This window comes from Dama dama, chromosome 5 (assembly GCF_033118175.1).
Source record: "Dama dama isolate Ldn47 chromosome 5, ASM3311817v1, whole genome shotgun sequence".
In the NCBI taxonomy this organism is placed as follows: Eukaryota; Metazoa; Chordata; class Mammalia; order Artiodactyla; family Cervidae; genus Dama; species Dama dama.
Genome location: NC_083685.1, coordinates 118,197,970 through 118,223,183, shown reverse-complemented (window position 1 = coordinate 118,223,183; position 25,214 = coordinate 118,197,970). Strand labels below are relative to the sequence as shown.

Sequence of the window (25,214 nt, the reverse complement as noted above, 5' to 3'; positions counted from 1 at the left end):
CCATGAAGCGATGGGACCAGATGCCATGATTTTTAAGCCAGCTTTTTCACTCTCCTCTTTCCCTTTCATCAAGAGGCTCTTTAGTTCTTCACTTTCTGCCATAAGAGTGGTATCATCTGCATATCTGAGGTTATTGATATTTCTCCCTGCAATCTTGATTCCAGCTTGTGCTTCATCCAGTCCGGCATTTCACATGATGTACTCTGCATATAAGTTAAATAAGCAGAGTGACAGTATATAGCCTTGACGTACTCCTTTCCCGATTTGGAACGAATCTGTTGTTCCATGTCAGTTCTACTGTTGCTTCCTGATCTGCATACAGATTTCTCAAGAGGCAGGTCAGGTGGTTGGTATTCCCATCTCTTTAAGAATTTTCCACATTAAGTTCCTTTAAAAAGGAAGAGCTAACCTGACAGACTGTGTTTAGCTGTATGTATGATGATTAAGAGTTTGGATTCTGTGATTATTATCGACTATTTGTATTGTTATCTTCACTCTAGCATTTACAGTGTAATCTTTGGCAAGTCCTTTATGCCTAAACTTCAGTTTCTTCATCTCTAAAATGTAGTAGGGACTTCCCTGGCGATCCAGTGGTTAAGACTGTGCACTTGCACTGTGGAGGGCATATGTTCAAGTCCCTAGTGGGGGAACTAAGATCCCACATGCCATACTGTGTGGCCAAAAAAAAAAAGAAAAATGTAGGTAATACTGTTACTTAACTTCCTATGATTGGTTTATACTTGCACATAGTAAATATTCAATAAATGTTATCCAATCTTTTTGTATTCTTTACTAAAGTTCCTTTTCATTTTATGAATAAATGGAGTTTTATTCTTAATAGCATATTAAAATATTTTCTTGTCAATAAATATTTACATAATTTTAATGGTTATATTTCAGCATACTGTTTGTCACCCTTAATAAATATCAATATTTTGTTATTGTGCATATATGGTTGTATTTGATATTTCTGCTAAGTATAGCCTTTTGTAATAATGCTTTTTTTGGGATAATAATGCTGTTGAATATGAATCTTTATGTAGGGCTCCTGTTTCAAGCAAAAAACTGAAGCACATAGGTATAAAAATTATATTGTATACAAGTTTTCAATAGAACTTAAATTTTGTGCTCAGGAGTTGAAGTAGAGGTTGTTTTCTTGGAGCAGAAAGATCTAAATTTCTGTCATGAGCCAGTGATCAGGAAGGGTGCATATTGTAGACATCTTTAAAGCACTAGGCCATCCTGTTGGAATGTGTATAGGAGTGCTGTCCTCAACTTCAGTTTTGTTTTGCAATGTTAATATAAATTCAGAGAAAATGCAAAAGTAATCTGTCTGTTGAAAAATAGTTTGTACAGCTTGAACAAACAGTGCTATATTATAAAATCTGTTTTTGTGGGGCAAAGGAAAATGGGATGTCTGAGTGGTTTTTTTTCTTTCTCTCAAACAGCCTCATTCCAATCAGCAGTGTAATTGGAATGCAACTCCAGTCTGGAGGAGGAAGGGGAATTCTTGGCAAGAAGATGCTGAGCAGTTGGGAGTTTAATTCAGGTTTAGTATAGGCAGCCGTGCATTATGAGCACAGCTCAGTCAGAGCAGCAATGGTATTCTGTTTCTACAGCTGGGAGTTGTACTCTGGTATTATTAGATGGTGTGTTACATATAGATAACTTTTCCAACCAGAAAAAGGAATTATCAACTTAAATGGTAATATTTATTGCATCTGCACTTCTGCACATGGTTTCCTCCAATCACTGCCTCAAATAAAATATACTAAAGAAGATTTTTGTGAAATTTAAAAATATTTCTTGAGAAAACAGCAACAAAGAAAGGCATTTATGGCATGATATTTGAATTGTACCTGACCAACAAGCTCTGAGCGCAGAGGACTGTGTCTTATTTATCTTTGTATCTGCAGAATCTGTCGTCGCACTTGGCACCAAGCAGCTGTTCAGGAAATGTGGATGAAGGAGTGTTCCCTTCTCATTGAACATCTCAAGATGGTCACATCTACTTGTATGTGAAGTACAGGAGGAGTTACCAGTGTACCAGCAAGGCTGGTCTTAGCTTATTTTGATTATCTCCTCTATTTCAAACCCACCTATCTGCTGAAGAGTAGAATAGCTAGAACAGGTTTTAGGTTTTGGGAGTATAGACTTAGGAGTGAGAAATGCTTGGAAGCAATTTGAGAAGGGTAGTAGCATGATTATATTAGTCTAGTAAAATTAATCTAGTATAAATCTACAGGCTGTGTGAGACTTGGTCACTAATGGAATCCGAAATGATGGTACTGTGCTGGTGTAATGCTGTAGTTCACATTACTCAAAATTGACATAGGGCTGTTAAAGATCTGAAGTCCTGTATAATGTTTCAGTACAGAAATTAGGGGAAGTTCATTGAGTTATATTCTTAAGAATTATGTACTTTTCTTTGTAAATTATTTCAAGAGAAAACTTACTAAACATTGAAAATTTTTAAATATTGATATCTGTCTAGGGGTAAGTCTATACTCTTTAGCCTTTGTTCTGGCCCTCACACCCCCTTACAAGATTTTTCTCCTGCTAGTCCCTTCCTGTAATTTCTCAATTCCTGTGTTTCTCAACATTATTTTTACCTCTCTCCTGTAATAATCATTTATGAAACAAAAATGGAAGTTCTTCCTCAGTGCTACCCTTCCCTAGTGCCACAATTCCTAGTCTTGGTTCAACTTTCTATAGTTGCTGTTACAAAAAGTGACAGATTGACAGATATAAATTTGTGCAAATATAAATGTAAAATTATACTACAAATATAAAAACACATTGTAATATTATACATATATTTCTCAGGAGATTCTGATGCATACCTCCTTAGTTGAGAATTTGTTACAGTGACAAATAGGAGTTTGTCCTAGTGAAATTCATTACCTCACTGAGCATTTACTGAGCTCTTATGTTTGGTACCGAGGATGAAAAGAGCAGTGGGCTATGGTTCTAGGACCCAGGGTACATTAAAGAAAAGGAACAGTAAAGACTCCAAGGGCTAAAATGGGATTTGTGTGAATAAATACCAGAATCTCAAATGGTGGTTGAAAATTTCATTTGAAGATTTACAAGTGCACTCTTTTGCTACTAGGATGTAAATAATTAAAAGATTGTCTGGAGCTGTTGAAATGTAGTGTTAAAGTTGGCACTCTGACCAGACTTGATATTTCTTTGTTTTAAATTAATCTTGTTTCTCTTGTGTTATTTTCCTTAGTCTCAGAGTTGCTAAAATTTCTCTTTATAAACTTTGAACCTGACTTTAAAGTTCTTTTTTCTTTTGATTTTTTCAGTTACTCTTTAAAACTTAGTCATATATTAGCAACATCATACTTGTGGTTAAAAGAAAATATGTCAAATATGATCTGATGAGTATCTTTTAAATAGCGGGAAATGATAATAACATTGTATAAGCCAAAACTATGATTACTTGCAGACTGGTAATCTATCACATAGTATAAAAAGTCCCTCTTTCAATGAAATTATTTTAGATTATTTTGGAGTTTGTTTTTACTCATGTAGCATTTTACCAAGTGCCCATCGAATGTCTGGCACAGTGTTTGCTTGGTGCGGGGGTGTAAAGAAATGATGCAGACATGATTTATGCTGAATGGAGTTTACCAGCTCTGGTTACAAGCAACATTCTAAACTTAAAAACATAGTAACGTGCGACAAGTGCTTGGGATAAGTATGGGCTTCTGTGAAAATACAAGTGGGCAAAAGGTTGAGAGAAACATGTTCTGAAAAGCTTCCTTCCCTTTTGAGACCTAAATATGGGTAGTTGAAGGAGCCTAGGGCAGATGTTTCGGGCAGAGAGAATGGCACATGAAGGCTGTGGGTGAGAGAATATATTTTAGAATGTGAAGGTTTAGTGTGGCTGGATCTTGGACTTGGATACTTGAAGAAGAGGGGTAGTGATGGAAGACGAGGTCAGAGAGGTAAGCAGGAGCCAGGGTCTGATGGGCTTGTAAGCCAAATAGGTTTTGGGCTTGAAGACCTTGGCAGTATTCTAAGGATGGAAGTCAATAGAGGAGACAAGAGATACAAGGTTCCTGAGAAAGTGGGAGGGTTGGGTATGTGATCCAGAGCACCAGTGGAAGGACTGTTTTGAGGAGTGTTTTACACATGTTTTGGAACGTTATAGGAAGAGAAATGGATGGAAGGAATCAAATAATAATTTTAGAAAGATCATTTTAGGTCTGGTGTGGAGACCTGATTGGAGGCAGTTGAGGCTTAAGGCAGGGGACTGATTGGGAGGCTGTTGTAATGACTTAAACAGTAGCTGATGGTGGTCTGCATAGGTGCGATGGCAATGGAAATAGGGAGAAGTGGACGGATGAAGGATGTTTAGAGGCAGAGTTGACTGGAAATGTTCATTGCCAGGAGGTGGGGAGCGGGTAGTGTAGTGAAGGTTGCTGCGGAGGTTTCTGACTGGGTGGAAGGCAAAGATATTTACTGAAAGAAAGTTAACTGGAGAAGGAGTTTGAGGGGAAGGGGGATAGTGACTTTTATTTGAGGGTGTATTTAGTGTGCCTGTGTGGACCTGGAGTTCAAGAGAGAGCTGAGGGTTGGGTTATAGATTGAGGTGTCATCAAAATGGTAAAGACCAGGGAGAATGTATGAAAAATGGCTCTTCAAATTTATTTTTCAAGACAGGAGGAGCTTTGTCAAACTGTCATAACTATGAACTTTCTCCCCAGAAGAGTACACATGGATATAACAATTTTTATTTTCCTCGTCCACTCTGGTTAATTTCAGGATATTGAATATAGTCCCCTGTGCTATACAGTAGTACCTTGTTGTTTATCTCTTTGAATCCCAAACTCCTAATTTATCCCTCCCCTAACCCTTTGCTGCTTTGGTAACCGTAAGTTTGTTCTCTATGTCTGTGAATCTGTTTCTGTTTTGTAAATAAGTTCATTTGTATCATATCTTAGATTTCACATATAAGTGATAGCATATAGTATTTGTCTTTCTGTTTCTGATTTACTTCACTTAAAGTATGGTAATCTCTACGTCCACCCGTGTAGTTGCAAATAGCAGTTTTTCTTTTTTTATGACTGAGTAGTGTTCCTGTGTATATGTGTGTGTATGTGTGTATCACATCTTTTTAATCCATTTATCTGTTGATGGACATTCATGTTGCTTCCTTGTCTTGGCTATTGTAAGTAGTGCTGCTATGAACATTGGGGTACACGTATCTTTTGGAATTAACATTCTCTCCAGATATATGCCGAGTAGTGGGATCACTGAATCATGTGGCAACACTGTGTTTTGAGGAGCCTCCATATTGTTTTCCATAGTGGCTGCACCAACTTCATCCCCACCGACAGTGTAGGAGGGTTCCGTTTTCTCCACACCCTCACTAGCATTTATTATTTGTCGGCTCTTTAATGATGGCCATTCTGACTGGGGTGAGGTGATAACCTCATTGTATTTTGGATTTTCATTTCTCTAATATTAGTGTTGAGCCTCTTTCCACGTGTCTGTTGGCCATCTGTATATCTTATTTGGAGTAGTATTACTACTCCTTTAGTAGTAGTTGAGATCTTTTGCCCATTTTTTGACTGAGTTTTTTTGTTTTGTTTGTTTTTCTTACTGAGTTTTATGAGCTGTTTGTATATTTTGGAAATTAAGCCCTTGTTGGTTGCATTGTTTGCAAATGTTTTCTCCTATTCTGTAGGTTGTTTTTTTGTTTATGATTTCCTTTGCAGTGTAAAAGCTTATAAATTTGATTAGTCCCGTTTGTTTATTTTTGCTTTATTTCTGTTGTCTTGGAGACTGACCCAAGAAACCATTGATATGATTTATGTCAGAGAATGCTTTGCCTGTATTCTCTTCTGGTAGTTTTATGGTGTCATGTCTTATATTTAAATCTTTAAGCCAGTTTAAGACTTTCTGTGTGTATGGTGTGAGAGACTGTTCTAACTTCATTGATTTACATGTGGCTGTCCAGTTTTTCCAGTACCACTTGTTGAAGAGACTGTCTTTTCTCCATTGTGTATTCTTGCCTTGTCATGGATTAATTGACTATGGGTTTGCAGGTCTGTTTCTGGGCTCTGTTCTGTTCCACTGACCCATATGTATTTGTGGCAGTTCTGTACTGTTTTGATCACTGTAACTTTGTAATATTATCCGAGGTTTGGGAAAGTTATGCCTCCTCCTTTGTTCTTTCTCCTTAGGATTGCGTTGGCAATTCTGGGTCTTTTATGGTTTCATAAAAATTTTAGGTTTATTTGTTCTGGTTCTGGGGAAAATGACGTGGGTAATTTGATAGGGATAACATTCAATCTGTAGATGGCCTTGAGTAGTATGGCCATTTTAGCAGTGTTCTTCGAATCCAAGAGCGTGGGATACCTTTCCATTTCTTTGCTGTTTGTTTTTCTTTTTGTCTGTGCTGAGTCTTCATTGCTACACGTGGGCTTCGCTCGATAGAGCGAGCGGGGCTACTGTCCAGCTGGAGCAGGCGGGGGCCACTTTCTTGGTGCGGTGCTCAGGCTTCTCATGCGTCGGCTTCTCTGTTGCAGAGCACAGGCTGTAGCGCTTCAGTGGTTGCGGCTCGTGGGCTCTAGAGCATGGGCTCAGTAGTTGTGGTACACAGGCTTAGTTGCTCCACTGCATGTGGTCTGGGACCAGGGATTGAACCAGTGTCCCTGCATTGCAAGGTGGATTCTTCACCACTGAACCACCAGGGAAGCCGCTTTCCATTTCTTAGAGTCCTCTTCAGTTTCCTTTATGAATGTTTTATAGTGCTCAGCATATAAGTCTTTTACCTCCTTGGTGAGGTTTATTCCTATGGTGTTTTTTTTTTAGATGCAATTTCAGAAGAGATTTTTTTTTCCCTTGTTCTTTCTCATATTTCACTGTTAGTGTAAAGAAATGTGACAGATTTCTGCACGATAATCTTGTATTCTGATATCTTGCTGAATTTAAGAGTACTAGTGATTTTTATGTGTGTCTTTAGTGTTTTCTAATGTATAGTAGTATCACGTCATCTGCATCAATGCTGGTTGAATAGAAGTGAGAGCGGACATCCTTGTCTTGTTCCAGATTTTGGCAGGAGGTCTTTCTGCTTTTCAGTGTTGAATGTTATGTTGGCTGTGGGTTTGTCATAAATAGCTTTTATTATGTTGAGATATGTTTTCTCTGTAGTTTTTGTCATGAATGGATAGTGAATTTTATCAAATGTTTTTTCTGCACCCATTGAGATGATAATGTGGCTTTTTTGGGGTCTTTCATTGATGTGATGTATCACGTTGATTGATTTTCATATGTTGGACCATCCTTGTGACTGTGGGATGAATCTAGCTTGATTGTGGTATGTGATCTTCTTTATGTGTTGTTGGATTCAGTTTGCTAATATTTTGTTGAGCATGTAACAGTTTACATATAATTCCAAGGTTTATAGGATGGACATCTGTGCTTCTTAGGTTACAGAGTAAAAGAGGACCTGAGTAAGGTACATCTCTGAAGAACCTCAACTTTTATGGATGGAGCAAAGGAGAGAGATCTGGCAAAGAAGACTTAGAATAAATTTTATACTTGGGTTGTTTATGGTACATATACACAATGGAGTATTACTCAGCCATAAAAAGGAATGCATTTGACTCAGTTCTGATGAGGTGGATGAACCTAGAGCCTATTATACAGAGTGAAGTAAGTCAGAAAGAAAAAGATAAATATTGTATGTTAATGCATAGAAGTGGAATCTAGAAAGATGGTACTGATGAACCTGTCTGCAGGGCAGCAGTGAGACACAGACGTAGAGGACAGACTTGTGGACACAGGTGGGGAAGGAGAGGGTGGGGCAGATTGAGAGAGTAGCATTGAGGCATGCACACTACCGTTTGTAAAATTAGACGGCCAGTGGGAATTTGCTGTATGATGCAGGGAGCTCAAACCCGAGGCTCTGTGACAACCTGGAGGGGTGGAATGGGTTGGGAGGTGAGAGGGAGACTCAAGAGGGAGGGGACATATGCATACCTATGGCGGATTCATGTTGGTATCTGGCAGAAGCCAACACAATATTGTAAGGCAGTTATCCTCCAATTAAAAATAACTTAATTTTAAAAAATTACACTTGATGTAAATTTTATGTTGGGTGTTAAGCAGAAACCAAAAGTAGAGAGGGGTTCCAGAAGAGGGACTAGTCAGTAGTGGCAAATGCCCCTCAGGGGCAAGTGCAATAAAGAATGAAAAGCGTCGATTGGATGGATTTAGTAATTAGGTCCCCAGTGCTTTGGAGAAGCAGTGTAGAGGCAGTGGTGAGAGGAGAAGCCAAACTACAGTTAACTGAGGCATTAGTGGGGTGGTAAAGAAGTGAAGTCCCAAAGTGTACACAGTGTTTTAAAGTAGTTCCGTTCTGGAAGAAAAGAGGTAAGATGGTGGCTGGAGTGGAGAGGCATGGGCAAGACTTGAGTATGTGTAAATACGGACAGGGCCATCACTAGAGGAAATGGGGGACAAGTTCTTGAGAAAGTGATGGGTTGGGTATGAAATCCATAGCACAATCGGAAGGATGCCGTTAGGAGAGTGAACATTGTAAGCAGAAGGAAGGAAAAAAGAACGAGTGTTAAAACAGTGTGTTTGTAGGCTTGGTGACAAGAAGCTGGAGAACTTCCCGTGTATTTTTTTCTCTGAAGTAGGATGTGCAGTTATTTATGTTTTGAATCATAGAAGGGTGGTTTTAAAATTACCAATACCTTGTCAATACTGCAGGTTATGATGTGGATTTATATATGTGTTGTATGGCTTCCCTGGTGGCTCAGTGGTAGGGAATCTGCCTGCCAATGCAGGAGACGTGTGTTCAGTCCCTGGGTAGGGAAGAGCCCCTGGAGAAGGAAATAGCAACCCACTGCAGTATTCTAACAGAGAAGGCAATGGCACCCCACTCCAGTACTCTTAGAATCCCTGGAGCATCCCAGGGACGGGGAGCCTGGTGGGCTGCCGTCTGTGGGGTCGCACAGGGTCGGACACGACTAAAGCGACTTAGCAGCAGCCAGTATTCTAATTTGAGAAATCCCACGGATAGAGGAGCCTAGCAGGCTACAGTTCATGGCATCGCAAAACAGGTGGATACGACTTAGGGACTAAACAGCAACCTGTGTTGTATATGTATATATCCTGAGAATTCTGTTCAGTTTATGTGATGATAACACAAGTTGAGGGAGGTTTTTTTTTTTTTTTTTAATGTTTTATCAGATCAGATTCCAAGTTCTCTGACAATAGCACCCCTGTTCTTGGTTTTCTTGTTTTAAAAAAGTTTTTTTTTTTTTTTTTGATGATGCCACAAGGCATAGTGGATCTTAGTTCCCCAACCAGGGCTTGCATGCACAGCGCCTGCAGTGGAAGTGCAGAGTCTTCATCGATGGACCCCAGGGAAGTCCCTCGGGAGGTGTTCTCCTCAATCAGCTTTCTGATTTGGTATTCTGAATTATAGTCTTGGTTTTCATGATTGAGTTTTTATGTTCCTAAACTGTTTCTAACACAGGGCCTAAGAGACTCTGACTAGTAAATCAGTTTCTTGTGCTCACTTAATAAATTTTATTCATTTATCAGTGGCATCTGTCTTCAAGATTATTTTTATTTGCACTTTTAACAGTGGTTCATTTATTTAGACTTGTTCCCAAGGTTTGTTTAGTGAAATTTTACACACTAAACTTCCAATAAGTGCAACTAATTGAACAGACCATTTAAACTGTCAGTAGAAGTGGGTAGAAATTAGTCACACATTACTTTCATAGATATCTTATAAATTAAAATATAAATATATGGACATTGGTGGTTTCCCTTCACTTGTAACAAGTTTGAATTACAGAAGTTCAATGATTGCATAGGCAGAAGTTTTTAAATTGACATGTAATTCATGTACTGTAAAATTTATCCCTCTAAAGCATGTGCAGTCCAGTGATTTTAGAATTGATTTATTCACAAGGCTGTGCAGCCATCACCGTGTAAGTAATCATTTAATGCAGGGTAATCCAGAGAATGTGGATTTGGGATATCTGTCTTAATATATTAACTTTTAGTTTTTGGAAGACATAGTCAATCTTTCTTGTCATTTAGCCAGTGTTTCTGTGGAGTTTAGATGGAGAGAAATAACGATGTTATTTTTTTTTTTAATGTCATCTATATCATTTAAGCTTTATTTTACTTATGATCCTCTTCAATATAAAATTATTTTACCCTTAAAATATATGTATATTAATCCTAGTTTATCTATTTCCTCCTCAGAACTATTTTTTTCCCTTGCTATGAAGCTACTCTGAGACTAGATCTTGATGGAAGATAGGAATTGATTTTTTGTTAGAATACCAGATTTATAAACTTTCTTGCCCTCACCTGTTACTGGTAATCATTGCTGAAGTTGCAGCCACTGGTTCAGCTGTCTTTTGCTAAGCTTTAAGCAAAGATTGTGATCGTATTTCATACCTTGCTATAAATAGTGTTTAATTATTATTCACTAGTATTTCACAGTGTTTCAAAATGTTTGACAGTGCAGCCTCACCATTTTAATTCTTCCCATGTATTTTTTGTTTTTTTTTTTACAGTACTCTGTGCAAAAAACTTGGTGAAAAAGGATTTTTTCCGTAAGTAAATTAACTTTAAATCTTGCATATTGTATGTACATTTTTTTGCAAAGCATTTTCAGAATTGTCTGGTTTAGGGATTTCTCTGTTCAGAAATATACTTATCGTTTTATGAATTCTTTGAGCCTTTCGGCGTCACATTTCTTAAAGAGGATTTTGTGCTCCGTAGCCCCTTTCCCTTTATCCACTGAGGCCCCCAGCATATTTGTGTGAAATGTGTGTGTGTGTAAAATATACTGAAGGTGTGCATACTACTAGATTTCTAGAAGAGATCTGAGATGATTTTGTAAACACTTTCCCCCTAACATTTTGTAGAAATTTTACCCATGCCTTCAGGAGTTATTGGAAGGCAGTGAAGTCACTCAGCCTGCTTGGAATTTCCAGAGTGTAGGAAAGAAATCCCTGCCTCATTTGATCATAGAAGCTCATAATGTCTCAGATGCCAAAAGAGACATTTACTTACTGTATTTGCAGTGTCTTTGCCAATCAGTTGTGATATTTTTTTGTGGCTTTATTTAGGATTAAGTTTTGTGAGGGAGGATTGGGAAGTGCCCCTCACACATATTTAAAATCTTTACCCTATAATATTAGACTTCACATTAGCTTTAAATTTTTGAGTAAAAATGATATAATTTTTTTGTTAAAAAAAAAAAAAAAGTCTAAGCCAGCAAAATTTGATAGACAAAATATTTGAAGTTAGAAATAGAGAAGTTCATTAGATTTTTAAAGTTCAGGTCCTACCAGCCAGCAAAAACTGGCTATATGCTAATTAATATGTAACTTTAATTTTAATTTTCAAGGTTTGATTAAAAGTAATAAGCTCTTGATCTATTTTAAATCATATTTAATTCATTCCACTTAAATTTTTAATTACTTCATTCTTCCTAGAGGAGCACCTTAAAGTTTATAAAATAACATTAACTATGTAAATTATGGTATGCTTAATATGGTAAAGCAATTAAACAGGATAATTTGGGACATAGTGAAGTGGTTTCCAATTTATGTACCATATTCCTCTTACCCTGCAGCATGTCACAGGAGGAGAGGCCAGTGACCTCTCTCCTCGCTGCCCCCAGTCAGTGTTACCTTCACAGTGGCTACTGAACTATCCGCCTCTTCCCTGTAGCCAATAATCTAAACTAATGTGTACTCCTTTTACCTTCCTTAAGGTTGATCCAAGGTAGGATTTATCCTAGTGGGACTTCAGAGTGGCCAATAGGATTGGATAGGCAGGTGACAAGGAGAAGAGGGAGTGAAAGTGAGCTGTCATCTACCCACCCCCACTTACAGGACAACTGCTCTGGTTTTATTTTTTATTTTTTTCATTTATTTTTATTAGTTGGAGGCTAATTACAATATTTTAGTGGTTTTTGCCATACATTGACATGAATCAGCCATGGATTTGCATGTGTTCCCCATCCCGATCCCTCCTCCCGCCTCCCTTCCAATGCTCTGGTTTTAAAGACAAAATCTTCAGTTTTATCTCCATGCCTTCCTTCCCAAATTCTTTTCCTTCCTCTGGAGTCCCAAGACACCTTCTTCAATAAAGCATCAGATATCTTTGTCTCAGTCTTCCTAGGAAATCTAGAGGAATCTTACTCTAATTCTTTGTAAGCCCCTGAGAGCCTGTTATTACCAATTACATTATCTTTATCTGTCCATAAGTTGTATGTGAAAAAAAGAAGGAAAGAAGGAAATCTTTCCCCTTTTTATTGGTGTAAGCAATAAAAATTGATTAACAATCCTTGAGTTGTGAGGATGCTTCAGGGATAAGAAAACTAGAGGAAACTTGTGATTATCTTTGAAACCCAGGATGGAGAAAACACTTGATGGCCTGGTGGGGAAAATAGGAAACCCATTCGTGAGGCTTTCAGAAGAGACTCAGCTGGGGATGGAACACCCCAGATTCACGCTGGCACAGTCCTCCCTCTGTGACAGATATATTTATTTTTGATATGTTTATATGTTGAGGGTTGCCCATATCAATTTCAAAGAAAGAGTTGAATAATAGTTCTAAATCTCTCAATTAAATTTGAGTGAGATTGTGTTTTTATTGATCAGAATGCTGTTATCATTGATACTGCAATATAGTTCTTTTTGCTTGTAGATCAATTTAAGTAATGTTGAATGAAAAATGTAAATTTTAATATGAAGCATGACTATAGGCTGATATTATATATATTTAACTTTAGGAAAAAATGCACAGACATGTGTTGTCTTTGGTAATTTGTATAATTTGAGATAATACTACCTTTGCTTTGAGACAATCTACCTTTTCTGAGAAAAGTTTTGCTAACTCATCTTTTGGAACTATTTTAAGGCTTACTGGCTTTAAAAAATATTACACCCCTGCTTCCTCTCAAATTTTGGCAGAAAAAAATTTCAAACACATAGGAACATGTAAAGAATTTTACAGTGAATATCCATCATCTACATTTTGTCATTAACTTCATCACATATCTATCCATTTATCCATTGTGTTTCTTTAATAGTATCTGTTGTTATTGTTTTTTTTTTTTTCCTCTTTTTTTATTGGAAGATAATTGCTTCAATATTGTTTTGGCCTCTACATATATACAATGGAATATTAAAGTCACTCAGTCATGTCCAACTCTTTGTGACCCCATGGACACACCTGTCCTCTGTCCATGGAATTCTCCAGGCAAGAGTACTGGAGTGGGTTAGCCATTCACTTCACCAGGGGATGGAATATTACTCAGCTATAAAAAAGAACATATTCATTTTGTTTTTAAAAGAATGTTTTTATTAGTGTCAAGTTCTTTTTGTCTTTTATGCAACATTTAAATAAAATCTTTGTGTGTAAGATACTTTGTTAAGGTGCTGTGTAGGCCAAATTGAAGTCACTGAGCTCCAGCACATTTGGTTGAATGTTTTTTCCTCCCCCCACCCCAGTCAAAGAAAAAGCGTTATTTTCTCTGCTAAGTAACTCACTTTTAAGTGGAAAATTTTGTCTCATTATTTGCAGCTTGTTAAGTGTATTACTGTAGTGAGGAAGTTCCTGAGTTTTAGCTATTTTATATGACTCAGAAATGATGGGGAGAATTGAGAAGTTTTTAAAAAATATAGAAAATAGACACTTTATATTTACCACTAGAGGTCTCACTAACTTGTGAAAACTTTATCTTCTGACTGCATTAGGGGAACTTGACTCTCACATTAAATTCTTGTAGGATAAAATAATCAGGTAAGTTGAAACCCAGGTATTTTTTTGTTAGAGAAAAGAGCTTGTACTTTGTATTATATAACAGAAGGGAACATAGGAAGGTGAGATTCAGACTTTCATACTTAAATAAGGATCTAGAAGCCACACCTAGTGACTTATGTGTGGAAAAGTTGTGTTTCTCAGTCTTGACTCTTTAACTAGTTAAGCACCATCTAAAGGGAAAGCTAGAAATGTGATTTTTTTTGGTTTTGTTTTTACTTAGAGACATACACTTATATGTTTATTTGTTTAGATGGTAGAATCAAAAGAACCAGATAAAATGGATTATAAAAATTAATACTACTGCAAGTAGAGGGGAAAGTATTCTTCCATTAGATGCATTTACAAATGGTTAGGATTTATTGAAGTACTAATATGAATAGTGCTAAACTGCAAGAAATACATAGTTACACAGATTGATACCCTCACTTGCCAAGGTTTTTCTTGAATACTTAATACTCTTAAATATTTGTCTTCTCTTATTTGAAGTTGCTATATCACAGAATCAGAATTGGGGAACTGGCTGGATGATTTCTGTCTGGCCTTGAATGTTGGCAGATTAGTATCTTGACTTAAAAAATTAGCATAGTTATCAAGGTACAAAGTTTCTGCAATTATCAACACTTACCAGTATTTCCTTTTAGTATTTTCAGCTGTCTCTGGGAAATGTATGCTATCCCAATATATCTAACACCTGAATTGTTGTTTTGGTCCACCTTCTTCCCCTGAATTTTAAAATTCTACTCATCCTACTGTGTGAAAGTTAGAACAGCTTCTCTGTACCTTTAATCTTTCCTTCTCTGGATACCACTAGTAGACAGATGCGACAGTATTTTTATAGCAATGCTCAAAAATCTGAAACGGCTCCCTGTTCTCCACTTAAGTCATTCCAAGCCTTTATTTTCTGACTTTTACGCCTTTCTTACTAATCAGTCTGATCTCTCCAACAGTATTTACTTTTCACACTTAGCACAAAGGCTTTTATTAGATTGCTCAAAGCCCTTCGAGTATTGTTACACCCTGCTTGGTGCTCCTTCTGTTTGTTCTTTAGAAAGTGAAGTCACTCAGTCATGTCCGACTTCTTGTGACCCCATGGACTGTAGCCCAGCAGGCTCCTCCGTCCATGGGATTTTCCAGGCCAGAATGTTGGAATGGGTAGCCATTTCCTTCTCCAGGGAATCTTCCTGACCCAGGGGTTGAACCCGGGTCTCCCACATTGTAGGCAGACGCTTTACTGTTTCAGCCACCAGGGAATCCATTTGTTTTTTAAACCACAGAGAAGTCCCGTCCCCTCAAAAAGCAGGGGTAGGTGGGGAGCCTTTCTCTACTGTTCAGACTCAGATTGTTCTGCTTTTCTGAGCTCTTGTACTCATTGTTGAACCAGGTAGCAAATGAGAGGTATGATACAATGTAATGATTAAGAGCATAAAGTTAAGAATCAGACTGTGTGTGCCTGGGTTTAAGAGTCTACAGTTCAGACCCTGGCTCTCTACCTACTACTGTGTGACCTTAGGCTAGTTAATTAAGCCCTTTGTGCCTTAGTTTCCTCATCAGTAAAGTAGAGACAGTAGTATTATTCACTCCATAGAGTAATTTTGAGGATTAAGAGGTTTAATATACATAAAGCATTTAGAATAGTGCCTGGTATAGTATTATAAGTGTTTTCTTTATAATCAGTATGGTCAAAAACTTGCTTATCTTGGGGTTTTTATAATGCATGGTGTTTTAATATTCTCACTTAGATAGGAAGCTCTTTTAAGGCAGGGTGTTAAATTTTTTGTTTCAGTTTCTCATCACTCATGGTAGTTATTCAGTAAAAAACTTTATGGCTAATTTGATTTCTTGGTAGCCTGTGTTCCCGTGTGAAAACTTCAGTAGGCTCTTTCTTTTACTGAACTACTAAGGGAGACCTTGGGAAAGCTCTGAGAGAGCCAGGTATGTTTTAAGCATTCACCCCTCAGGGGTTAAAGGGCTGGTAAAGATGAACGATGACTTCTACATTGTAAGATAATCTCTAGACTTTGGTAGTTTAAGTGAGAGTTTTTGAGACCGGAGCAAGAAAAAAAAATGTAGGTTTTGATACTTAATGTAGAATTAGCTTTAATCTTAGTTTTAAAATGGACCACTTTTCATTTGTAGCTTAATGTTAAACTTTTTATGAAGAATGGAATAAGTCTTTTGTTTTGTAGCAAATGTTAGTCTTTATATAATTAATCTTCTTGTCAAAATATTCTTTAAACCCTCCCTTTTTTCCCCCTACCCCCCACAGGGCTTCCTGATCCATTTGCTAAGGTGGTGGTTGATGGATCTGGGCAATGTCATTCTACAGATACTGTGAAGAATACACTCGATCCAAAATGGAATCAGCATTATGACCTGTAGGTTTAAATGGTTTATTTGAAATAAAAACATAGACTCAATATTATTTGATATAGTCTTTGAAAAGAATCACTGAATATGATCTGAGTTTGATCATGGTGTAATTTGGTTGTCACAGGGGGATGCAAAACCTTGTGTGAAAATGAGGGGTCCTTAATAAGCCTATGAAGAACAAAACGTATACACAGTAAAGTGCAGCCCCCCCGCCCCCCCCCCCCCCTTCAGTCACATAAAGTATTAATTCACTTTAGGTCAGTTTGTTTAGTCACCAAGTCATGTCCGACTCTTTGCAGCCCCATGGACTGCAGCATGCCAGGCTTCCCTGTCCCTCCCATCTCCTGAAGTTTGTCCAAGTTCATATCCATTACATTGGCAGTGCCATCCAATCATCTCATCTTCTGTCATCCTCTTCTCCTTCTGCCTTCAATCTTTCCCAGCATCAGGATCTTTTCCAGTGAGTTGGCTGTTTGTATCAGGTGCCCAAAGTATTGGAGCTTCAGCTTCAGCATCACTTCTTCCTAGTATTCAGGGTTGATTTCCTTTAAGATTGACTGGTTTGATCTGGTTAGGTCAGTTATAAATATAAAATCAGAAATCATCAATGGAGTATACACATAGGCATTCTGTTTCTTGTATGTATGATTTTTTCTAAAATTTATTTTAATTAATTTAATTTAATAAAAGCATATGTACCGTTTTTAAAAAGGCAAATGATACTTTAGGGCTTTTAATGGGAAAATTCTCATTCCTGATTCTAATTCTCAAGATAACTGTTTTCAATAACTTTGGCCATTGTAGAATTACCTGCTTCTAGGTATCATGCTTATTTATAGCATTTAATGTAAATATATATTTATCTAATATTAGGTATTATTTTTAGTTTTTCTACCATATAAGATCATTTAGCTTTTACAGCTGATCTCTCATCCCATTCCTACAGCATCTATATGCCCCTTTCCTTCTCCCAGCCCTCCTATATATAGTTATTTGAACCTTTTTGTTTAAATCATATTGTTCTTTGTTTATGCTATTATGATCATGTAAAATATTCATGACCGAGTCATGTGGTGTGCAATGATTATAATTTCTTTCTGGACACCTTTTTATTTTTATGAAATTAATAGCTGTCTAACCTTACCATTTGTTTAGTGTTCCATCTATCTCATTGAGGACTTCACAAACTCTCCTACAGTATATTTGAAATATAGTGCTCAATATTTACTGTGATTTTAATCTGGATACTTAGAGTCTTCAGTTATGGGAAACTTTTCTGTTTATTTAATGATCTATATGTGATTCCCTCTCCTCCATTGTATTTCTCTCTTTTTCTTTTTCTGGAACTCCTGTTATTTGGATGGTACCTCTCCTGAATTGATTATCATTTAGTTGTCCTTTTTCTCCCATATTAAAAAAAAAGTCACAATAAAAAAATTTTTGTTCTAGTAAAAAATTAAAACCCACATCAAAATATTTGGGCTATTTTTCCCAGCATTCCTGTTTAATGTAATTTCTGCTATCCAGTTTTTAATTTCCAATATCATTTTGCTTTTTCACTGTTTTTTTTTTTCATAACTTTTATTTTCTGGAAGCAATATTTTCTTTAATGAGAGACGTTTTATAATTGTAGTTTTTTTCTGTTGTGTAACCTCTCTCTGCTCAGGTTTCCTTTTTTTTGTTTTCTGTTAGTCTGATTTGGGCTTCTGTCTTTTTATATTCAAGGAGAGGCACTTAAATGTTGATTGGAAACTCTCTGCCCATGGGTAGTGCTGACCTGCTTAGTAGGGGAGTCAGGAGTAACTGTGACATTTTTTGCACAGAATTCTTCCTTCTCCTTCCTGGGGGCTGTATTCTTGATCTGAAAGACATAACGATGCTAGGAGATCTCTGCATTCACTAGATTAACCCCTCCTCTGAATACCCTGTTTTTATTATAGAATTTCACCTCCTCCCTCAGCTGTGCCTAGTGTCTCTGAGTGCTGCTGTGGTTGAGGATTAACTGGGTTAGGGAACGGATTCAGGAGGTCTTTCCATCCTTTTATTGATTTACTTTTTTAAATTGACTTGTTGATTTACACTCTCCATTCCTTTTAAGCACTTTTCGCTACTCCTTCTGTTTCAACCTTGTCATCACCATTGGAGTATATTAGGCTTACAGTTTGGGAATATGTCAGGGCTTGGTGACAACAATAGTCTTGTTTTCAGGGAGTCTGAGAGAGAGACAGTCATTCAAGGATACAGGCTGACAGAAGCTTTCCTGTTTTCCATATATGTTCCCAAGGTCTCTCTGGGCTTTGATACCCAGCCTCCCAACAGGATGCTTAAGCCAGTGGAGGGGTAGGCTTTAAGGCCTCAAGGAACTGGTATTTTAGCATACCTGTATAGCAGGCTTGCCAACTGGGAAACTGACTTTAGTGTGATTTTTTGTTGTTGTTGTTTAATGTTTGGTTTGGGGTGATTTATCTGGTTAATACTTGATTCTGATTCTAGAATTTTTACACATCATGGAGATACATAGTTACCGAATAAGCTCTGTTTAGGTTTATTTGAAAATTGATTGAATGCGTACTGAATGATATTTTAGTCCAGATTTTTTCATTTGCAAGCCACAGAAATGAAATTCAAATTGGCTTCATTTTTGAAAAGTGTTGGCTTGTATAATGAAACATATACACACTACTGTATATAAAATAGATCCTCAGCAGGGACCTGTTGTGCAGCACAGTAGGCGCTGTAATAACCTATATGGGGAAAGAATGTGAAAAAGAATGAGTATGTGTATAACTGATTCACTTCGATGTACATCTGAAACCAACACAGCATTGTAAATATACTCCAGTATAAAATAAAAAATGTGAAAGTATTAGCTTGCTTAATTAAAAGTGTAAGGAGGGTAGGCATGCTTTAACACAGCTGAATCCAAGGCCTCACGTGTGCCTTTTATGTTACTCCTTTAAAAGATTTAGTCCTTACTTAAGTGGTATAGGTTTTTTTTTTTTATGTACCAGATGAATTTTTATGATATTACTGCTTTACTGAATGACACTTTAAGGTCAAGGTTGCTGGACCAAAAATTTGACCTCTTAGAGTCATTGAAATTTAGGGTTCTACTGATATAATTATTTTATTGTATTTTCGCATGGGATGACACCATGTTAACAATTGGCTGTGGTAGAGCTTCTCCACACTTCCAGGTGTATGCACAGACAAGTGTAGTAACGCTTTTCCCTGCTCTGCTTGTCTGCAGGCAGTGAAGTGAAATCTGCAAGAGTCCTGCTCGCTCAAGGCCTGCATACAGGAAAGAAGCAGGGGAAAAGCGTTACAATCAGCTTTTGTTCTACAGCATTTTAAAACATAACAGGTATGTCAGATTTTTGGTCTGTCAGCCTTGACAATGCCCCTTGAAAATGAACTGAGTGTTCGCTGAGGTAATAGGTCATGTCATTGAAATATATTTAAAATGTGACTGTGATAAAAGTTCTTCTAAGATTTTTGTTTTTGGAAAGAAATAGTCATAAACTCTATAGAATTCTGTGACACTAGCTACTAAAATATTTTGTTTTATTAACAAAAATTGTTACTCAATCTGAAAGTGGCAAATGTGTTAATATATTAAAAATTCTTTTTAGACTTTACTTTTGAGCTTTTTTTAAAAAAAAATTCAGTCCTGTGGATAGATTGAATTCAAACATATTTTGCGCTATCTAGCCATATTCTAAACATTTGTGACTTTGGACTACAACAAAAAGGAAAGAAAACTTTTATATTAACTATTCATAGTTGCCAAGTTACTCATGCAGTCCTTTTGGTTTTTTTAGGTATATTGGAAAGTCTGATTCAGTAACGATCAGTGTATGGAATCACAAGAAGATCCATAAAAAACAAGGTGCTGGATTTCTTGGTTGTGTTCGTCTTCTTTCCAATGCCATCAACCGCCTCAAAGACACTGGTTGTAAGTAGATAACAAGTGCTCTTAAAAATTCAAATATATAAATTTAAGTATATATATGTATATGTATATTTTGATGGGGGAGGCAGGGGTCCGAAACCTAACTTCCCCTGTATATTTGAAACATTGATAAAAATTCCTGGTCTAAATTTATTTTGTTGACTTTTTCAAAACAAATGAAACATGTTAAGAATTCAGTTACGAGCGCCATAATCAAAGGAAAACCAGCATGCAGTGGTTGACGTTGTTCCTTACTGTAACTGGTCAGGCCAGTGTCATGTCTGTTTTTACAGATGAGACAGGAGAGAAGTAGTGAGTTGCTTCTAAGTGATTAGTACCAGAACTGACTCAAACCCTTTTGTTAGTTTATAGTTGCCCTCTTATTAATATTTATGTTGTGTGTTGGGGCAGGGGGTTATTTAAAATGGTTAGATAAAAATAATGAAAACAACTAACATTTTTGGACACTTATGTGCCAGCTACTGTGCTGAGAGTTTTACATAACTGTCTGATTTAATCCTTAATATGTGGTAAGGACTATAATTATACATGAAAAAAATAAAGCTTAGGGATAAATTGCTTAAGAACCAAACTATTAAGTGGCAAGCTAAGATTTAGACTAAAGTGTTTTGAAATTTTTGGAGGAAAAAAATAACTGCTTGTTGGCACCATGTATTATGGTTTTTGAAATCTGAGTTTGTCAAAGCTTTTATTGAGACATTATATTAATATTATGTGTGCAGTTAAATTTTTGAACATTTGTTTCATCATTAAACCTTAAAGATTCTTGAAATGCCTGGTCCAATTTCCAATGGATTGTAGAAATTTCCTATCACTCTATGGATGTTAGAATCTCTGATACCAACTTATTTTTTTTCCTTTTGTTGTTGATTTGAAATAGATCAGAGGTTGGATCTTTGCAAACTTGGGCCAAATGACAATGATACAGTTAGAGGACAGATAGTAGGTAAGTGTGGAACTGAAAATTATATGAATTTTGGTTTAATTTAAGCTGACCTAAACTCTAAGTCTGACACAACTAAGCAACTTAGCACTGCAGACTCTAAATACCTTTTAAATCAAAGTACAATAACTGTAGCTTTTGTAGCTTCATTGTACTGGCATGAATTAAATAAGTCATGTAAAATTATTTGAATACTGGGTCCAGAGTCCAGGCCAACTTAATTTTTTAAAAAAGGAACAAAATATAAATAATGTAAAAAATAGGCTCCTGATGTGAAGAACTATTGATCCTTTAGGCAGGAATTTTTTTAAAGTATACAAATACAGTAAAAGTTTGAGATAAATCAAGATCTTCTCAAACTAGTTTTTGAGTAAGAAAAGCCAGTTTTATACTTTATGGTTTTAAAATAATCTTTACTAACTGAAAAAAAATAGGATGAGGAATAGCAGTATAGCACTGCTTGGAGAAAGGGAAAATTGTTCCCTTACTCGTAGGCGCTTACTGGACTAGTGGGGTTATCTTGAATTGACCCCATTATATAAAATTTCCTGAGACTTTTCTTAAGAATTGATAGATCGAGATTGATCAAGATACCTAGAATGGTGTAGGACACTGAGATGGGCTCCTTTGAAGCTTCTTAAAAAAGAAACATGCAATTGAAATCTTACCATCTGATTATAGAGCAGAATTTAGAATAAAATGATTGCATTATATGTGAGACTTCCCATGCAGTCCAGTGGTTAAGATTCCGTGCTTCAAACGCAGGGGCATAGGTTCAATTCCTGGTTGGGAAACTAAGATCCCACATGCTGTATGGCACGGCCAAAATATATTTTTTAAAAAAAATTGCATTTTATGAACCTGTTAGAGAGGTTTTAGTTACAGAAAGTACTTGAAAGGCTTAAATTTAGGAGGCAATGAATTAGGTTCATGGTTAGGGAGTTGCCAGAGTAGCATCATAACAAAAGCCCTATTGTGGGTATCAGGGAAGTATCTAAACTACAGCATTATTCATAACTCCTGTCATTCTTAGATTGAAAAGGAAGTTAAAAACTAAAAAATGTGGAATACACAAGTATACCTTTCATGTGTTATGTTTCAAGTGCACTTATGGACTTTACTCTTGCCCGGAGACTCCAGTGGACGGAGGAGTCTGGTGGGCTGCAGTCCATAGGGTTGCTAAGAGTCAGAGATGACTGAGCAATTTCACTTTCATGCATTGGAGAAGGAAATGGCAACCCACTCCTGTGTTCTTGCCTGAAGAATCCCAGGGATAGGGGAGCCTGGTGGGCTGCCGTCTATGGGGTCGCACAGAGTCGGACACGACTGAAGCGACTTAGCAACAGCAGCAGCATGGACTGTGTTGCCCCCTTAAGATAGGAAGAAAAGGAGTTAGACTCTCCTCCATGAACATGATAAAAGGTAGAAAACCTTAAAGGGAAAAATCTCATGGACAAAGAAGTTGCAGAATTTAGTAGAAACTAAAGAGTGCGATTCATGGGGTCGCAAAGAGTCGGACACGACTGAGCAACTGAACTGAAAGAGTTCATTCTTAACTATTAAAATAAAAAAAAAAAAACTATTAAAATAAGCTAATAAGCCAGATACCTTTTAAAAAGCAGTATTGTAAATTGCAGTAATTCTTTCTAGTTCTGTGACTCTTAGTGATGTTTTTGTTGTTTAATAGTAAGCCTTCAGTCCAGAGACCGAATAGGCACAGGAGGACAAGTGGTGGACTGCAGTCGTTTGTTTGATAATGATTTACCAGATGGGTAAGCTAAATTCATTGATAATATCCTTAAAATAATGAGCAATAAGTTGGTGTTTATACTTTAGAAATTTGCTGATCAATTCCAGAGTCCTGGTTTTCCTTGTACTTAGAAAATTAGTGAGGAATCTTATCACAACAGGTTAATAAGATAAGATATGAATTAATTATGAACGAAATTAGGTATGTTACATTTGTTTTACTTAAGAGTTTTGACTGGGAAAAAATCAAATTGCTTGACAGATATAGATCTCTTGTAAATATATATTCAAAACAAAAGCTTTTTTGTTTGATTAAATTATACAAAACATGGCATATACATACTGAATCTGAGACATTGCTCTATTTAAAGGGATGGGATACAGAATTTGTATAATGGTAATTACAATAACATAGTAACATTTATTGAGCCTACAAGTGTTAGTTAGCACTTTATATCATTTATCATTACATGATATACATAATATTTCTCATAGCATGTGATTCTGGAGTTAGACCATTAGGGTTTCAATCCTTACCCTTCTGTTTACTAGCTTTATAAGTTTAATCCATTTATTTGGCTTTTGTAAACTTTGGTTTATATTTATCAAAGAGGATAATGATGGTAGTGCACGTGCCTTAAATACTTGTGAGGATGAAAGGAAATCATTGATGTAGCACAACGTCTTACATATAGCAAGTGCTTAATAAATAATTAGCTACTGTTACTACTGCCATTACTCCTGCTGCCACCCTCATGCATTTTACGGGCGTAAGAAACTGAGACTCAAGAGAAGTTACGTATTTTGCCAAAGGCCACATAAAAATGGCAGAACTGGAACACAGTTTTGAGGGAGAAGTTTAGGATGAAATAACTAATCAATATTGAGAGATTACAAAAGTGTAAGGCTAATTATTCTAAATTTGTTCTACATCATTGTACTGTAATTGTAATCACAGTTGGGGGGGGAGCCTGCAAGTGTCTCTTTATTTTCTATTTTTTTGCCAGTGGCTTGGTGGAATATTAACACTACTGTAGTTACTTACCCAATTTTTTTGTTATATTAATTAATAAGATTGAAGAAGAAGTGAAATTTTTGCTTTTAAAAAATTTAATTTGATAAATAGCACATGTTGATGAAGTTGTGGAGAGAAAGGAACACTTGTATGGCATAGATGGGAGTGTAAATTGGTGCAGCCATTATAGAAAATGGTATTGAGGTTCCTCAGAAAGTTAAAAATGGAATTGCCATGTGATCCAGCTATTCCACTTTTGGGTATCTATCCTAAGAAAACGAAAATACTAATTCAAATAGGTATATACATCCCTTTGTTCATTGCAGCACTATTTATTGTAGATGAGATATGGAAGCAGCCTAAGTATGTCCATTAATAGAGACATAGATAAAGAAGATGTAGTGTATACACATACACACACAAAATAGAATATTGCTGAGCCATAAGAAAGGAATGAGATCTTGTCATTTCTAACAACACAGGTGGATCTAGAGAGTATTAAGTGGAATAAGTCAGGCAGAGAAAGACAAATACCATCTGATTTCACCTATATGGGGAAACTGAAAAACAACGTAAACAAACAAATGAAACAGACTCATAGACACAAAGAACAAACTCTGTATTGCTTTGCCAGGGCAGAGAGAGGTAGGGAAATGGATGAAATAGGTGAAGAGGATTGGGAGGTACAAACTTTCAGTCATAAGTAAGTCATGGGGATGTAAGTACAGCATGAGGAATATAGTCCATGTTGTAATAACTTTGGTTACAGATGGTTAGTAGACTTATCTTAGTGATCATTGTGTATGGAGATGTCAAGCCACTATGTTGAATGCCTGAAACTAATATAATGTTGTATGTCAGCTATACTTAAAATTTTTTTAAAAATTCATAACTTTTGATAGAAAATAAGAGAAAATAAAAATATGAAGATTAAAAAATTAGTTTGGGTAGCCTAAATACTTTGGAAAGATTTTTATATGCATTTCTAGTTACATTTAATTTTTTAAAATTACATGTCATTTTTATTTTTAGTATGGACTTTTTCCCCCCTCCCACTAAATTCTGGAGAATTAGTATAATTATTAATAATTGAGCATTGTTTACATCATTGAAAAATTCTCAGTTTGGCTGATGGAAAATAGTCACTCCTCAGAATAAATATTTTAAAAGCTTCAGAATTCCAGAAGACATGTTGTGGTTGTAAAATAAGTCGAAACAATTCCTATATTCTGTGTATTGTTTTTTCAATTTGTCATTGCTGATTCATAACAACAAATGTCTTTTGGCTTGCACCAAAATCACTCCATGTCTGGCTACCTATATCTCTCGAT

General features: G+C 36.4%; 1 protein-coding gene across 2 annotated transcripts in view; it reads left to right on the top strand.

Moving 5' to 3' along the window:
* SMURF2 (SMAD specific E3 ubiquitin protein ligase 2) overlaps window positions 1–25,214 on the top strand; it is a 110,737-nt gene that overhangs the window by 56,917 nt on the left and 28,606 nt on the right. Inside the window, exons 1-6 of one of the 2 annotated variants that reach the window (XM_061144405.1) lie at window positions 1,984–2,014; window positions 10,569–10,607; window positions 16,100–16,208; window positions 20,025–20,158; window positions 21,057–21,122; window positions 22,807–22,891. In XM_061144405.1, coding sequence (XP_061000388.1) covers window positions 1,999–2,014; window positions 10,569–10,607; window positions 16,100–16,208; window positions 20,025–20,158; window positions 21,057–21,122; window positions 22,807–22,891 — 449 coding nt within the window. In that variant the 5' untranslated portion in view covers window positions 1,984–1,998. Of the gene's footprint in view, window positions 1–1,983; window positions 2,015–10,568; window positions 10,608–16,099; window positions 16,209–20,024; window positions 20,159–21,056; window positions 21,123–22,806; window positions 22,892–25,214 lie in introns of those variants that run through there. The other variant, XM_061144406.1, reaches the window with a different exon arrangement.